The sequence below is a fragment of the Theropithecus gelada genome, chromosome 6 (assembly GCF_003255815.1).
Source record: "Theropithecus gelada isolate Dixy chromosome 6, Tgel_1.0, whole genome shotgun sequence".
NCBI lineage: Eukaryota > Metazoa > Chordata > Mammalia > Primates > Cercopithecidae > Theropithecus > Theropithecus gelada.
The window spans coordinates 57,535,346-57,554,373 of NC_037673.1; the positions used below are offsets into that span (position 1 = coordinate 57,535,346).

A 19,028-nucleotide genomic window follows, 5' to 3' on the forward strand; every position below is an offset into this window, starting at 1 on the left:
GATCACTGAGGACAATATAGATGCTGTCTACCACAGAACGGCAAAGCAAAAGTTGTTTTTTCCCTAATATGTAGACAATGCAAAAGAATCACACAAATGTCTAGAATTAGCAAGTCTAGCAAGGCTCATTGTATACAAAACTCAGGAAAACTAAGTTTTATACCATACACAAGCAACAAACAGTATAAGGAAATTTTACACCACCACCATTTACAAAAGAATTGAACATCAACATTGATCAGCTGAGTAACTGTTGAAACAAGAAATGGGTACTATCTTCTTTGAAAATTTTGATACTTTTTTAAAAGTATCAAACACTTGGGAACAATCTAACAAAAGATTTGTAAATCTTCAAAGAAAAGAACAACTTTTTTCTCATTTATTTCAAACAAATGGAAGGGTAAACCATGGTCATGGACTAGAAGACCTAATATTGTAGATAGCAATTCTCTCCAAATTGATTTATAGATATAATACAATCAAAATTTTAAAAAAACTCAACAGGGTGAGTGTGTGTCTCTGTGTGCGTGGTGTGTAGGCTTGATCTGATATTAAAATTTGTACAAAGACAAAAAAGTCAAAAAAAAAAAGGAAAAAATGTTCAGCCATATTAATAATCAGGGAAATGCAAATAAAACCACAATCAGACACTATTAATACCCACCACATTGACAACATTTCAAACTCTGCCAATATCAAGTTTTGGTGAGGATATTAAACAAAAGGAGTTCTCATACACTGTTAATGGGAGTGTTAATTGGGACAACCACTTTGGATAACTGCTATTATCTAGTCATCTATTTCACATTTAGTTGGTGCTTATATTTTATGATCTCTCCATAAGTATGTTATATTTTTTTTAAAAAAGTAATCTTAAAAAAAAAGGAAAGAAAACAACTACATATACTTTCAAAGATAAGCAACAGGAAAAGAGACTCTGAAAAATAAACTCTACCTTGGAGTGAAAATAGAGCAGAAAGAGTAATTATTCTTGGCTCTAAACAGAATGCCAAAGTCTGAGAATGAATCCCGAAACACTAAAAATCTCCCATTACATTATGTATTTGGAATGTAAGGTGGTACCCAAACCATTAGGAATACTTTGATCCATTTTTAAAAGCAAAATCTGCATCAATTGTAGGAGGTATTTTGCTACAAGAAAACAGGAGCAAATCTTAAGTGCAAAGAAAAATCAGTCCAAGGAGTACTGTAAGTCAATTAGTAGGTGTTGCTCTCAGCTTTTTGGGTAATTGCGCTCAGAGGAAGACTTTCAGCTGCTCCATAATCCAAGTGCACCACAATTTTACAAAAGGGCAAAGCAATGCTAAAAAATTAACAAAGTGCTCACCTAAAGGCCAGTCAATACAAAAGCCCAAATCTTACTTTCTATTTTCTCATAGAAATTAATGACTGATGAAGATCATTGGCAAAGGCATTTGAGGATGCTCTCTAACCGATCTAAATAAATGCGAAAAAAGAAACACGAGGTATGGCATTTTAAAAAAAAATAAATTTATTTACATTTCACTTACTTTCAAAAGGATGAAAATATATAACGGAAGTAGTCTCATTTTATTTAACCCATTTGTGTTTGACTTAGAATCACAGGTCTAAGGGTACCCAAAGAATTTATCCAGTTCAACTTTCCATTTTTAGCTAGGACTGAAATTATACCATTGCAGGCAGATGAAAATCTACTCCACTTATAGGTAAACATCAACTAATATATACGTTATAAAAACACTAGCTCTAGTAAAATCTGTCATAATATCCAATAAATCTGCAATAAAAGACATAGCCATCACAATATAAGACATTACAAAATTTATATGCCGCAATAAAAACTGGAATTTATACAGGAGAAATCATAATTGGCTACTAAGTCAATAGCATCATATTAACAGTACCCAGTGTCTTTCTTATTCAAGTATACACACTATTTTTAAGACTTAAAATTAAGTCTTAAGGCTGTAATAAAGATATTAGTAGCTAGGATGTATATACACAATTATTTAATAAACACCATAAAAAAGAAAGCAGAGATAAAAATACCCTTAAATTTTGTAACAATTACAAACATGTTAACATTATCACTATATATTTGACTCATAAATTTTAACCAATTTATACACTTTAAAAATAGCATTGAGTTTTATAAAAATACTAATGGCTAAACATTTTTAAAAACTAAGGCAATCTTTATCTACATTTCAGTAGTCTTTGTTTTATGCTTTTCTTTCTTCCACCACCAAAGTCTTTCTCCTAACCACCATTCACTCAAAACAACAACAGTGGTCTCTGGCGCCTGTTGCTGTGGAAGTATTACTACATTCGAAAACTTCTAGTTCTTTGAAATGGTTGGAAAGGCTTCTTTAGTGCCCACATTAGCAGCTGTGGTTTCGGTTTGGGTTTTTCAGGAAACAGAAGTGCTTCACTTTCTGGTGTAGGAAATCGTTCTTGATAGACTTCAGGATAGGATTTCTGAAACTAAAATAACGAATGGTCCAAGAAGAGTAAAAAAAGACACAGAAAAGCCAATAAAATTAGGCAGCCAAATTGTAAGAGTTTCTGAGCCTGTACTTTCCTATTTTTGTTTATTTTTGTTAAACCATTTGATTCCAATTTCTATAGAGTTAATCTATCTTTCTTTTGATCTAAGCTTCAAGTAAGTTCCCCTTTTAATCATGTTTCTTAAAATTTCCCCCACCGCCAACTACAAATAGACCTCACTTTTTAAATATTCACAAGTAACTCTGACTTCAAAATAACTTCTGTTCTACACAGCTAAATAAAATTTTGTCCCAATTACATTTCACCATTTCTCTGCTTCTCCAACTCAGTCCCACCAGCTTCTGCCCAAATGGAAGAGGGAATATTCTGGTGTATATTACTTTGTGAAAAGCTTAAAAGAGAGGCAGTATACTTTCTGTGGATCTTCACCACCAAACTCTCCTCCAGAATTACTCTGAGAATAATATGATTAGAAACCCAGAACTCTTGGTGCTCTATGTGTAACCCTACACGTACGATGTTTCCCGAATCCAACTATGTAGAGTTCGGTCTTTAAAAACAACAACCACTCACCTGATCATGGATCAATCGTGATGAATAGTCAAAATTAACATATTGTGAGTTAAAAACAATTCTCTGGAACCCTAAGCTGTGTTCCCTAACATAAGAGGAACTAAAAACTTGTACTGATACCTGAGGCAGGAAACTAATTTGATAGTGGCTATCTAAAACCAATGACTTTTAAACTCTAGATATTTTACATCTATGAATTCCATCGGATTTGCCTTTTGAAAACATGAAAAGAAATCTACCCTCACTGATCTTTACTCTGAGATTAATGTAGATGCTCTGCTAATTCACATCATGCCACATACCAAAATAAAGGACAAATATTAGAGAATAACTCTGTCAATGAAGAGTTTGGCAATGGTAACAGGTTTACACTGAAGAATATAGATCTAGGAAACTGACCATAGTGAGTAAATCATTGAGACTTCTGGAATGTATGAACTGACTAGTATACTTAGAAAACTGCTATGGCTCAGAAGATGAGATTTATATGAAGCCTATTAAAATTAAAAAAAAAACAGTAGGGAGGAGAAAAATGATTTATAAAGAATGTCCTTTATAGCAGCATGATTTATAATCCTTTGGGTATATCCCCAGTAATGGGATGGCTGGGTCATATGGTACATCTAGTTCTAGATCCGTGTATGTTCATTGCGGCACTATTCACAATAGCAAAGACTTGGAATCAACCCAAATGTCCATCAGTGACAGACCGGATTAAGAAAATGTGGCACATATACACCATGGAATACTATGCAGCCATAAAAAAGGATGAGTTTGTGTCCTTTGTAGGGACATGGATGCAGCTGGAAACCATCATTCTTAGCAAACTATCACAAGAACAGAAAACCAAACACTGCATGTTCTCACTCATAGGTGGGAACTGAACAATGAGATCACTTGGACTTGGGAAGGGGGACATCACACACCGGGGCCTATTATGGGGAGGGGGGAGGGGGGAGGGATTGCATTGGGAGTTATACCTGATGTAAATGACGAGTAGTTGGGTGCTGATGAGTTGATGGGTGCAGCACAGCAACATGGCACAAGTATACATATGTAACAAACCTGCACGTTATGCACATGTACCCTAGAACTTAAAGTATAATAATAAAATAAAATAAAATAAAAAATAAAAAAAAAAAAAGAATATCCTTTTACCTGCTTGAGTTTCTTCTTCTTCTCTTTGCTGGAGAGTTTGGCATCTGTTATGACTTCCTCCAACAAGGCTGCCAGAGGTTCCTGAGAGCCGTATGATCTTTGATATTCAAATTCCTCTGGACTAATTTGACGGCAAAATGATGGAGCAGATAAAGTGATATCCATATCAGCTCCTGGGTATTTTATCTGAGGCAAAAGGATTAGGAGTGAAAGAATATAGCATATTTTCAAATAAATTATAAGAATTAGTTCAGATCAAATGCGGGATACCTCCTTGTACTGTAGCGATGCCATGTTAGTCCTCAAAATTTGATTGGGGGAAACTCTATATTGAAAAGTAAAAGCATTTCCATAACTTCAAAATATTATTGTTTAAAGCCACAGTTTTAAATGGGATTTTTACCTTTGTAAACCCAAGAGCCATTTCAATAACAAAAAAGCTTGTGCCCTTGTTGGGAACAGGCCCCAAAATCTGGCCATAGACTGATCCCAAAACTGGCTATAAACAAAATCTCTGCAGCACTGTGACATGCTCATGATGGCCTTGACGCCCACGCTGGAAGGTTGTCAGTTTACAAGAATGAGGGCAAGGAACACCTGACCCACCAGGGTGGAAAACCGCTTAAGGCATTCTTAAACCATAGACAATAGCATGAGCAATCTGTGCCTTAAAGACATGTTCATGCTGCAGATAACTATCCAGAGTCCATCCCTTTATTTCGGCCCATCCCTTTATTTCCCGTAAGGAATACTTTTAGTAAATTTTTTGACTGGTTTGCTGTCAATAAATATGTGAGTAAATCTCTGTTCAAGGCACTCAGCTCTGAAGGCTGTGAGACCCCTGATTTCCCACTCCACACTCTGTATTTCTGCGTGTGTCTTTAATTCCTCTAGCGACACTGGGTTAGGGTCTCCATGACCAAGCTAGTCTCGGCATGCCCTCTTTTAACAAGATCTGAAATTCAAGCATAAATTAAACACATTGACTAAAATGATTCAAACATCGATAATGTTAGACATTCATTGGAACTATCCAGGCGCCTTCCCACATCTGAAGAGTCGGATTCTCAATGCCTTGAGGATAGTAGTGGCACGCATTTAGCTAAGCTTTTAGGAAGAGAGGAGTACTACAAACATTTTCTAACATCTTACCTGTGAGAATCAAGTAAAACAACAAATGTGCAGACAGTGCAGAAGGGATAAGGGAGAAGAAATAAGAGGAAAAAAGAAAAAAAAAGACTTGTGAATAAATGAACATACATTGAAAATATTTAATTTCAGAGTCTGGAGTCTTTTGAAACAGAAGGTTGCAGATGAGGATCATAGAAGGCTTGTGTCAAAAACATTGCCTACCTCATAATGTATCCCAGGGTCAGCCCTGAAACTGTCCTAAAACAATCACTGGAATAATCCAAGCAACACTGCATTTTCAGAGAAGCACTCCCCTAAATGTGATACTGTGTAGAGGCTTAGGAGCCTAATCAAGATAACAATGATCTATAGGTTCTGAGTGCTGAATGGAACAACTGCTTGGCAATTCTAATATGTACTTGCAAGAGAGAAAAGGTAACTGGACACATTAATCACTACTGATTTTATTCAGAGCACACTGTAGTGTCTCTTCACAAGATCATGTTTACCAGCAGTTAAATTAATCACCATAGCTCAGCCTTCTGAACTTCAATAGTAAAGGGCTCACAAGGCTGTTACTACAATATATGCCTGTGCTATGCATGTGAATACACAAACCTAGCAAGTATATAGGGCGACATAGTTATTGCTTGATATGGTTTGGATGTGTCCTCACCCAAATCTCATCTTGAAATGCAGTTCCCATAATCCCCTTGTTGTGGGAGATGGGAGGTAATTGAATCACAGGGCAGTTATACCCCCATGCTGTTCTTATGATAGTGAGTGAATTCTCATGAGATCTGATGGTTTTATGAGGGGATTTTCTCCCTTTTGCTCGGCGCTTCTCTCTCCTGCTGCCTCGTGAAGAAAGATGTGTTTGCTTCCCCTTCCACCATGATTGTAAGTTTCCTGAGGCCTCCCCAGCCATGCTAAACCATGAGCCAATTAAATCTCTTTCCTTTACAAATTACCCAGTCTTGGGTATGTCTTAGCAGCATGAGAACAGACTAATACACTGCTATAACATTTCCTTGCGAAACCTGGTGAAGTATTTCTGTTCATTTTTATTTTCTTTAGGTTTGGCTCATAAAAATATCAGAAGAAAAAAAATTAAACTAAAACAGCAGTTAAGATTACACTTTTCACCCATGCAAGTGGCAAAGGTATGTACGAGTATTAATAATATCCAGAGTAGGCAAAGGTGCAAAGAAATGAACACTCACTTTCTTATACCACTGACAGAAATGTAAATTTAAATGATCATTCTAAAGGGAAATTTGGCAATATGCTATCGATACTTTAAATATGTTCATGGCCTTTGGCCAAGCAATGCTGTCCCTAGGAATTTATTCTTAGAAAATAATCACAGATCCGCCAAAAAAAAGAAAACTACCTTTAAAAATATTTACTGTAACTGCCTCCAAAACGGGGAAAAGCATGGAAACAATCTAAATACCATCCAAAAAGTATCATTTAAATAAATTATGGTATATCCATATTATGGAATACTGTGTGGCCAATAATATTACTATAGAATAATATAACAATAATGATGATACCAACAACAAAGGCAGCTACTAATTGTAGGTTGACAATGTGATAAACATTATTGTGAGCATTTCACATGTATTAAGCCCACATGTATTAATCATATGTATTAATTCCCCAGAAAAACCCTATGAGGTAAATATTAACTACTATTATTCCCATTTTACAGATGAGAAAGAGAAATGTTGGGACAGATGTTGAAGCAGAGACATGTTATATAATTTGCCTAAGGTCACACAGCTAACAAAAAGCATGTCATGAATTCAAAGTCTCCTGAGTCTGTGCTCTTAGCCACTCTCATACCAATCAAGAATAATTAATGATGGGGGAATTTATTCTCAATGTTAAGAGAACATAAGTGGCAGGAAGGGAGGCAGGCAGGAGGGAGGCAGGCAAGAAAGAAGGAGGCAAGGAGGGAAGGAGGGAAGGAAGGAAGGAAGGAAAGGAGGAAGGGAGAAAGGGATGAAGGGAGGGCAGGGGAGGGAGGAGAGAGGAGAGAGGGAAGAGAGTAAGGCAGGCATGGATATAGACAGACACACACAGAAAAAAAAATCTGAAAAACTGTAATACTGACTATGAACATTTTAGTGTAACACTGATACCGTTTGGTGTGGTTTTTTCTATATTTCCCATGTTTCTTCAATGTGTTAGGTTGATCATTGCAAAAAAATAAGAAAAAAATTTAATTTTAAAATTGCCTTCTAGAAAGAGCTGCACAGTTAATTATTTTTGTAATACCTCAGAAGGACGCAGTTCACTGGTCCTTAATTGTGGTGCCTCAAAAAGATCTCAAATGAGAAGAGGTCCAATCAGTCAGAAGGAGTCAAGTGGACCTTCTGCCTGCCTTTACCGAGTTTCTGCTCCCATAGACTGACATAAAAACCCCACTTTGGGGTCCACAGGATAATATATATTATAACTGGGAGGGGTGCCCAAGATGGCTGAATAGGAACAGCTCCAGCCTCCAGCTCCCAGCGTGAGCGACACAGAAGACGGGTGATTTCTGCATTTTCAACTGAGGTAGCAGGTTCATCTCAGTGTGGCGTGTTGGACACTTGGCACTGGACCACGGGCGCAGCCTGACCATCAAGAGCTGAAGCAGGGCGAGGCATCACCTCATCTGGGAAGCGCAAGCGGGAAGGGAATTCCTTTTCTTAGCCAAAGGAAATTGAGACACACAACACCTGGAAAATCGGGTAACTCCCACCCTAATACTGCACTTTACCAAGGGTCTTAGCAAAAGGCACACCAGGAGATTATATCCCACACCTGGCCCAGAGGGTCCCACGCCCACGGAGCCTCCCTCATTGCTAGCACAGCAGTCTGAGATCTAACTGCAAGGCAGCAGTGAGGCTGAGGGAGGGGCGCCTGCCATGATGAGGCTTAAGTGGGTAAACAAAACCGCTGGGAAACTCGAATTGGGTGGAGCCCACCACAGCTCAAGGAGGCCAGCCTGCCTCTGTAGACTCCTCCTCTGGGGACAGGGCATAGCTAAACAAAAAGCAGCAGAAACCTCCACAAAGGTAAATGCCCCTGTCTGACAGCTTTGAAGAGAGCAGTGGCTCTCCCAGCACGGAGGTTGAGATCTGAGAACAGACATACTGCCTACTCAAGTGGGTCCCTGGCCCTGAGTAGCCTAACTGGGAGACATCCACTAGGTGCAGACTGACACCTCACACCTCACACAGCAGGGTATACCACAGAGACGAAGCTTCCAGAGCAAGAATCAGACAGCAACAGTTGCTGTTCAGCAATATTCTATTTTCTGCAGCCTCCGCTGCTGATACCCAGGCAAACAGGGTCTGGAGTGGACCTCAAGCAATCTCCAACAGACCTACAGCTGAGGGTCCTGACTGTTAGAGGGAAAACGAACAAACAGAAAGGACACCCACACCAAAACCCCATCAGTACGTCACCATCATGAAAGACCAAAGGCAGATAAAACCACAAAGATGGGGAAAAAGCAGGGCAGAAAAGCTGGAAATTCAAAATATCAGAGTGCATCTCCCCCTCCAAAGGAGCGCAGCTCATCGCCAGCAATGGAACAAACCTGGACGGAGAATGACTTTGACGAGTTGAGAGAAGACGGCTTCAGTTGATCAAACTTCTCAGAGCTAAAGGAGGAACTACGTAACCAGTGCAAAGAAACTAAAAGCCATGAAAAAAGAATGGATGAATGGATAACTAGAATAATCAATGCAGAGAAGACCTTAAAAGAACTGATAGAGATGAAAACCATAACAGGAGAACTACATGACAAATGCACAAGCTTCAGTAACCAACTCAATCAACTAGAAGAAAGAGTATCAGCGATTGAAGATCAAATGAATGAAATGGAGCGAGAAAAGAAGAGTAGAGAAAAAAGAGTAAACAGAAATGAACAAAGCCCCCAAGAACCATGGGATTATATGAAAAGACCAAATCTACGTCTGATTGGTGTGCCTGAAAGTGACGGGGAAAATGGAACCAAGTTGGAAAACACTCTGCAGGATATTATCCAGGAGAACTTCCCCAGCCTAGTAAGGCAGGCAAACATTCAAATTCAGGAAATACAGACCACCACAAAGATACTCCTTGAGAAGAGCAACTCCAAGACACATAATTGTAAGATTCCCAAAAGTTGAAATGAAGGAAAAAATGTTAAGGGCAGCCAGAGAGAAAGGTCGGGTTACACACAAAGGGAAGCCCATCAGACTAACAGCAGATCTCTCGGCGGAAGTTCTCCAAGCCAGAAGAGAATGGGGGCCAATATTCAACAATCTTAAAGAAAAGAATTTTCAATCCAGAATTTCATATCCAGCCAAACTACATTTCATAAGTGAAGGAGAAATAAAATCCTTTACAGACAAGCAAATGCTTAGAGATTTTGTCACCACCAGGCCTGCCCTACAAGAGACCCTGAAGGAAGCACTAAACATGGAAAGGAACAACCGGTACCAGCCATTGCAAAAACATGTCAAAATGTAAAGTCTATCGATGCTAGGAAGAAAATGCATCAAATAGCGAGCAAAATAACCAGATAATATCATAATGACAGGATCAAGTTCACACATAACAATATTAAACTTAAATGTAAATGGATTAATGGTCCAATTAAAAGACACAGACTGGCAAATTGGATAAAGAGTCAAGACCCATTAGTTTGCTGTATTCAGGAGACCCATCTCACATGCAGAGACACACATAGGCTCAAAATAAAGGGATGCAGGAAGATCTACCAAGCAAATGGAAAACAAAAAAAGCAGGGGTTGCAATACTAGTCTCTGATAAAACAGACTTTAAACCAACAAAGATCAAAGGAGACAAAGAAGGTCATTACATAATGCTAAAGGAATCCATTCAACAAGAAGAGCTAACTATCCTAAATAAATATGCACCCAATACAGGAGCTCCCAGATTCATAAAGCAAGTCCTTAGAGACTTACAAAGAGACAGACTCCCACACAATAATAATAGGAGACTTTAACACCCCACTGTCAACATTAGACAGATCAACCAGACAGAAAGTTAACAAGGATATCCAGGAATTGAACTCAACTCTGCACCAAGCAGACCTAATAGACATCTACAGAACTCTCCACCCCAAAGCAACAGAATATACATTCTTCTCAGCACCACATCACACTTATTCCAAAATTGACTACATAGTTGGAAGTAAAGCACTCCTCAGCAAATGTAAAAGAACAGAAATTATAACAAACTGGCTCTCAGACCACTGTGCAATCAAACTAGAACTCAGCACTAAGAAACTCAATCAAAACCGCTCAACTACATGGAAACTGAACAACCTGCTCCTGAATCACTACTGGTTACATAACAAAATGAAGGCAGAAATAAAGATGTTCTTTGAAACCATTGAGAACAAAGATACAACATACCAGAATCTCTGGGACACATTTAAAGCAGTGTGTAGAGGGAAATTTATAGCACTAAATGCCCACAAGAGAAAGCAGGAAAGATCTAAACTTGACACCCTAGCATCACAATGTAAAGAACTAGAGAAGCAAGAACAGACACATTCAAAACCAGAAGGCAAGAAATAACTAAGATCAGAACAGAACTGAAGGAGATAGAGACACAAAAAACCCTCCAAAAAATCAATGAATCAAGGAGTTGTTGTTTTGAAAACATCAACATAATTGATAGACCACTAGCAAGACTAATAAAGAAGAAAAGAGAGAAGAATCAAATAGATGCAATAAAAAATGATAAAGGAGATATCACCACCGACCCAATAGAAATACAAATTACCATCAGAGAATACTATAAACATGTCTAAGCAAATAAACTAGAAAACCTAGAAGAAATGGATAATTTTCTGGACACATACACTCTCCCAAGACTAAACCAGGAAGAATTTGAATCCCTGAATAGACCAAGAGCAGGCTCTGACATTGAGGCAATAATTAATAGCCTACCAACCAAAAGAAGTCCCAGACCAGATGGATTCACAGCCAAATTCTGCCAAAGGTACAAGGAGGAGTTGGTACCATTCCTTCTGAAACTATTCCAATCAATGGAAAAAGACGGAATCCTCCCTAACTCATTTTACGAGGCCAACATCATCCTGATACCAAACCTGGCAGAGACACAACAAAAAAGAGAGAATTTTAGACCAATATCCCTGATGAACATTGATGCAAAAATCCTCAATAAAATACTGGTAAACCGGATACAGCAGCACATCAAAAAGCTTATCCACCATGATCAAGTGGGCTTCATCCCTGGGATGCAAGGCTGGTTCAACATATGCAAATCAATAAACGTAATCCAGCATATAAACAGAATCAAAGACAAAAAACACATGATTATCTCAATAGATGCAGAAAAGGCCTTTGACAAAATTCAACAGCCCTTCATGCTAAAAACTCTCAATAAATTCAGTATTGATGGAACGTATCTCAAAAGAATAAAAGCTATTTATGACAAACCCACAGCCAATATCATACTGAATGGGCAAAAACTGGAAGCATTCCCTTGAAAACTGGCACAAGACAGAGATGCCCTCTCTCACCCCTCCTATTCAACATAGTGTCGGAAGTTCTGGCCAGGGCAATCAGGCCAGAGGAAGAAATAAAGGGTGTTCAGTTAGGAAAAGAAGAAGTCAAATTGTCCCGGTTTGCAGATGACATGATTGTACGTTCAGTAAACTCCATTGTCTCAGCCCAAAATCTCCTTAAGCTGATAAGCAACTTCAGCAAAGTCTCAGGATACAAAATTAATGTGCAAAAATCACAAGCATTCTTATACACCAGTAACAGACAAACAGACAGCCAAATCATGAATGAACTCCCATTCACAATAGCTTCAAAGAGAATAAAATACCTAGGAATCCAACTTACAAGGGATGTAAAGGACCTCTTCAAGGAGAACTACAAACCACTGCTCAGTGAAATAAAAGAGGACACAAACAAATGGAAGAACATACCATGCTCATGGATAGGAAGAATCAATATTGTGAAAATGGCCATACTGCCCAAGGTAATTTATAGATTCAATGCCATCCCCATTAAGCTCCCAATGACTTTCTTCACAGAATTGGAACTGCTTTAAAGTTCATATGGAACCAAAAAAGACCCCGCATTGCTAAGACAATCTTAAGCCAAAACAACAAAGCTGGAGGCATCACATTACGTGACTTCAAACTATACTACAAGGCTACAGTAACCAAAACAGCATGGTACTGGTACCAAAACAGAGATATAGACTAATGGAACAGAACAGAGCCCTCAGAAATAATACCACACATCTACAGCCATCTGATCTTTGACAAACCTGACAAAAACAAGAAATGGGGAAAGGATTCCCTATTTAATAAATTGTGCTGGGTAAATTGGCTAGCCATAAGTAGAAAGCTGAAACTGGATCCTTTCCTTACTCCTTATACGAAAATTAATTCAAGATGGATTAGAGACTTAAATGTTAGACCTAAAACCATAAAAACCCTAGAAGAAAACCTAGGTAATACCATTCAGGACACAGGCATGGGCAAGGACTTCATGTCTAAACACCAAAAGCAACAGCAACAAAAGCCAAAATTGACAAATAGGATCTAATTAAAGTAAAGAGCTTCTGCACAGCAAAAGCAACTACCATCAGAGTGAACAGGCAACCTACAGAATGGGAGAAAATTTTGGCGATCTACTCATCTGACAAAGGGCTAATATCCAGAACCTATAAAGAACTCAATCAAATTTACAAGAAAAAAACAACCCCATCAAAAAGTGGGCAACGGATATGAACAGACACTTCTCAAAAGAAGACATTCATACAGACAACAGACACATGAAAAAATGCTCATCATCACTCGCCATCAGAGAAATGCAAATCAAAACCACAATAAGATACCATCTCACACCCGTTAGAATGGCAATCATTAAAAAATCAGGAAACAACAGGTGCTGGAGAGGATGTGGAGAAATAGGAACACTTTCACACTGTTGGTGGGACTGTAAACTACTTCAACCATTGTGGAAAACAGTGTGGCAATTCCTCAAGGATCTAGAACTAGATGTACCATATGACCCAGCCATCCCATTACTGGGGATATACCCAAAGGATTATAAATCATGCTGCTATAAAGACACATGCACACGTATGTTTATTGCGGCACTATTCACAACAGCAAAGACTTGGAATCAACCCAAATGTCCATCAGTGACAGACTGGATTAAGAAAACGTGGCACATATATACTATGGAATACTATATAGCCATAAAAAAGTATGGGTTCGTGTCCTTTGTAGGGACACAGTTGCAGCTGGAAACCATCATTCTCAGCAAACTATCGCAAGAACAGAAAACCAAATACCGCATATTCTCACTTATAGGTGGGAATTGAACAATGAGATCACTTGGACACAGGAAGGGGATCATCACACACCAAGTCCTATTGTGGGGAAGGGCGAGACGGGAGGGATAGCGTTAGGAGATATACCTAATGTAAATGACGAGTTAATGGGTGCAGCACACCAACATGGCACATGTATACATGTGTAACAAACCTGCATGTTGTGCACATGTACCATAGAACTTAAAGTATAATAAAAATGTATATATATAATTACACTTCTTTTATTATTATTATTATGTAATATTATTACACTTCTTGTAATATATTATTACACTTCTTTTGCATTGTTTTTATATAACCACCATGACAATAGCAGCAGCTACCTTTCAAAGAATACCTGACGTATGTCAGAAACTCATCCTAAGAATTGTAAAGTACAGTGTTCTAATCTTCACAACTTTATAAAGTAAGAATGGCCCATTTTAACGCCTGAGGAAAGAAAGTAAAATCCAAAGAGGTTAAGGGACTTGCCCAGAGTCACACAATGGAAAGGATACAGCTAGGAATTTGGCCAGGGTTTCATGGCTCTCATGCCAGTGTTCTTCTACCGTACTATGATTTTTAGACAGGGAATATGGAATGATAGTTTAAAGTACTGATTCCAGAGGCTGACTGCATCCATCAGAATTCCGGCTCTGTAGCCTTAAACAAAGTTATTTAAGTTATTTGTGCCTTAGCTTTTTCATGCAAAAAGTGGCAATATTAAACTAGGTCACAGGGCAATTATGAATCAAGACACTAATTGCACATAAAATCATTTCCATCAGTACGTATATGTAGATTCTGAACAAACTCATTCAAGGAATTAGCAATAAAAAATATGCTGCATGGATTGATATAACAAAACCAAATGTGCATTCTATAAACTTTTCAATGATAATACAAACACATGCAGGGGCTTTCTATGTGCCAAGACCTGTTGTAAGTACTTTATAAACATTAATTCACTTAATCCTCACAATAAAATGCCTCAAGAAGACTAGCAAGCTTACATGACTTAATATTGCCAATTTTATAGGACTGATAATATCCTCTCCTTTACCTGGACTCTTCGTAGATGAGCCACACGCTCCTCTATAGAGGTCTGCAAGTCCAAAGGGACTTTCAGAATTTCCTGGTAATTGTCCATCAGAAATGTTACCAATCTAGCAGCTAATAACTCATCCAAGTCCACTTCATCCTTGGAACACAAGATGCACCGGGAAAATGTCTGAACCATCTAAAAAAAGAGTGGGGTGAGGGGGGTAAATGCAGTGAGTATTTTTCTGAACTGAGTGCAAACTAATTTGCAAAAAGCAAATATAAGAAATGGTCTAAGGCACAGGGTGCACATTCTACCAAGAGTACCCGGCCATCTCAAATGGGCTGGTGGTCTCAACAACCAGAACAAACAAAATGTGCATCTTCCTGTTAAGAGACTGCAGAGAGACGCTTATCTGAGCAATTTTTAAAGGTACCTCTTTTACACATGATTTTAAACATACATACATATATATACACATACACACATATAAATATATGAAAACAAATTTCGAAAATCATTATCACCATGACTTGAATCATGCAGCACTATTAAGTTCAAAGCACTTTATAGCCATTTAGTCAATTATTATTTATCCTAATTTCATTATTGATTTGTTTTAAACCACTAACACAGTCCACATGCCTCAACCATTACATCTTTTCCTAGTTAACTTATTTTCTCTAGGATTTTCGATGTATATTTGACAATCACCTTTGAACAAAGCCATGGGACTTTTCAAGAAGTACATTTAGTGATGAGACTCTCTTTGCAGCAAGCAGAAATACAAAATACATTATAGTATCAATATAATATAATAATTTCCATATAATTTATATTAACTACTCTTTTTTTTTTTCTTTTTGATGGAGTCTCACTCTGTAACCTAGGCTGGAGTGCAATGGTGTGATCTCGGCTCACTGTAACCTCCGCCTCCCAGGTTCAAGTAATTCTCCCGCCCCAGTCTCCCGAGTAGCTGGGATTACAGGCGCCTGCCACCATGCCCAGCTAATTTTTTATGGGATTTCACCATGTTGGTCAGGCTGGTCTAGAACTCCTGACCTCAGGTGATCCACCCACCTCGGCCTCCCAAAGTGCTGGGATTACAGGAGTGAGCCACCACGCCCAGCCTAACTACTCCATTCTTAATACTGTTCTTTGGACTGGCTTTTTTTTTCCCCCACTACTTTTATTGCTGACAATCTTCCTTCAAAATATTTAAGCATAAAATCATGTAATTCTGCTAAGACTTCATTTCATTAACACACTGCAAATGATCTTCACTTACATTTACATGTACAGAGAGACACACAGGCAGAGAACTTTTTGCCTGGAGACCATGGACCCCAGGGACTCTGTGATTGCCTGGAAACTGCATGCAAAGTTTTGCACATGTATTCTATATGCAGAATAGATATAAAGTTTTCTTCCGCTTTTCATAAAGGTCCATTAGCCTCTCTAGCCATTCACTCACTCCAAAACAATACAGAGATCAAGAATCCTCCTAGGCACTAAGTGCTCCTCTGATCTTACTGTATTACTTCTAAAACTGGGCCAGTGAATCCCCAGGGAGTACACAGTGGCTTAGCAGGATATGGAAAGCACATACATTCCACTGAAGCACCAGTTTTCCTCCAAGACATTTTTTGAGGAAAATTAAGAGATTTTGCTAGTAAATAAATTCTAAAATAAACTCTCTTTAAAAACATATGCCAATAGAAGCAGAGATTAGATGGTGGTTACTAGAGGCTGGGGGGTACAGGGGCATGGAAATGGAAGATGTTGGTCAAAGGGTACAAAGATCCAGTGAGACAGGAGGAACAAGTCTTAGTGCTCTAGTGCACAGCATGGTGACCACAATTATAACAATATATTGTATATTTCAAAATTGCCAAAAGAATAGATTTTTAACATTCTCATTACAAAAAAAATGATAAGTTGGTATGGTAATGAATCTGTTAATTAGCTTGATTGACTCTTTCTATAATGTATACATAGATTAAAACATCACATTGTACCCCATAAATATATGCAATTTTTATTTGTCAATTAAGAATAAATTTAAAATAATTTTAAGTGGGAGAACAGGATGTAGCAGATCTCTCTACAGAGTCTGCCCCCTACTCAAGTCTCCATTTCTCATTATGTTCTTTAAGACACTTAGACCAAAAGCATGACCACAAGTCTGGTTGAACACTGACTGTGGCTCTTTTAAGCAAGCCTGCTTTGTACTTCCCTCTGATCACCCAAACTAATACACCTTACTCAGTCGACTTTCATTCCAAAAAGTCATATCTGATGTTAAAAATCAACCTACCAGTGTTCGGGTACCAAAGCCATCACACAGGGGTGGCATCTCTTTGTTTAAGCAAATCCTTGCCATCATCCTCATCAATAGCTGTAACTTTCTCCTATTTTCAGGAGGCAGGAGAAGGCAGCAAATCTGAAATGCTTCAACTGCCACTTTCTCTTTCTGTAACAAACCTGATTTAGGAAAAAAAAAAAAATTGTTATCTTTCAACACCTATAGCCTAGTAGATTCTATATGGTCATATTTTAACAAAATATATATTAGTAAAATTACATAAAATATTATCACATATTCAGCTATACTGGGTCAGTTGAATATAGATCCATTGTCACTCACAAATCGCTATAGAAAATACAAACCATCAACCAGGCATGACAAATATATAGAACCAAATATAGCCATTTTCTCCTCCCATACACTACACAGCTATATCTCACTTTTCATAGCATTCTTTCCTGAACCAGGAGCAGCCAGGCTAACACTGCCCTAACCCTCAACACTCACATTGTTAATTAGTCCAAAATAGAAAGAACATGAATGTGTCATCAGTCAGCAGGCTGACCACCTTGCATGACTCTCACTGACTAAACAAAGGACTAATGCCCACATAGTTCACCGCCAAATGGCTCCCCTTCTTTCTAAACAATGCCTGTCAAACAACCCTTCCTTCCAGTTAGGCTATCTTCTTAGTTAAGTGTGCTGATTCAATCATATTATATGTCATCCTTCCTCATCTCAGGTATGATTTTGCTAAAAGCTAAAATATTCTAGCCAGGCACAGTGGCTCACGCCTATAATCTCAGCACTTTGAGAGGCTGAGATGGGATGATCACTTGAGGCCAGGAATTTGAGACTAGCCTGGGCAACATAGTGAGAACCCATTTCTACAAAAAAAAAAAAAATTTTTTTAATTAGCTGCCATGGTGGCACACGCCAGTAGTCCTAGCTATTCAGGAGGCTGAAGAGGAGAACTGTTTGAGCCCAGGAGTTTGAGGTTACAGTGAGCCATGATGGCACCAGCCTGGGCAACACAGCCAGACTCTCTCTCTCTTTTTTTTTTTTAAAGGATATTATAATATTGCTCTCTTTTTTACTATATTTGTCACTGGACACACTTATATCCAAGCCCTCTAATGAGGTAAAACTGCTTCTATCAGTTTATCTGTCCTATATCCAACCATTTCAAGTTACCACTAGTCTTTGGGAGGCAAAAAACATCTTTTATATTGAGTAAGTATTTACTGACCATCTACAATATACAAGAACTGTGCTAGATCCCGGAAATACAAAGACATACCAGGCCTCTTCCTTTGAAGAGCTTATGCACTATGAGGAGAAACCCATAAACAAATAAGTGACAAATGAAAGGCAATGCAAGAAATATCTGCAAGGGCCACAGGAGGGGAACTATAAGCCACTCAATATGACTGCAGCACAGGTTATGAGGGGAATGACTTGGTAGAAGTAAAGCTAGAAAGATCAACAGAGATGAGGTCTCATAAGGCCCTGACTGCCAGATGAAGGAGACTGGGTTTATTCTCAAAGGCAGTGGATGTGCATGGACAGGAAAGGAGGGCAGAAGACAGAGCTTTTCTAGACCAAGTGCTGATCCTAGACATACTCGGGAATGCTGTTGATTACATCATTATCATCTATGTAGACCTGTTTTCAATTCCACATCATCAAATCATGGAAAGAAAAAAGGTTTACGATCATATTTTAATATATTCTTTCATTTACTCAACAAATATTTATGAAGCCTCACCTGTATTCCAGGAACTGTGTTAGGAGGGGACATATAGTGAGGAATAAAGCAAAATCCCTGTGTGATCTCATGGAGCTTGTGTTCCAGAAGATGAAAAGCAAAAAGATATAAAAACACAAGGTCAGGCGGAAAGATGCTATGGAGAAAAATACATTGGA

The 19,028-nt window shown here is 38.3% G+C and overlaps 1 protein-coding gene across 3 annotated transcripts in view; it reads right to left on the reverse strand.

Annotated features, from left to right (window-relative positions):
• Window positions 1-1,490: 1,490 nt before the first annotated feature.
• DEPDC1B (DEP domain containing 1B) overlaps window positions 1,491-19,028 on the reverse strand; it is a 122,033-nt gene continuing 104,495 nt past the window's right edge. For 2 of the 3 annotated variants that reach the window (XM_025387731.1, XM_025387732.1), the window contains 3 exons: window positions 17,112-17,278; window positions 14,816-14,992; window positions 1,491-2,487 (listed from right to left, as the gene is read on the reverse strand). In XM_025387731.1, the coding sequence (XP_025243516.1) occupies window positions 2,326-2,487; window positions 14,816-14,992; window positions 17,112-17,278 (506 nt within the window). In that variant the 3' untranslated portion in view covers window positions 1,491-2,325. Of the gene's footprint in view, window positions 2,488-4,242; window positions 4,429-14,815; window positions 14,993-17,111; window positions 17,279-19,028 lie in introns of all 3 variants that reach the window. The other variant, XM_025387730.1, reaches the window with a different exon arrangement.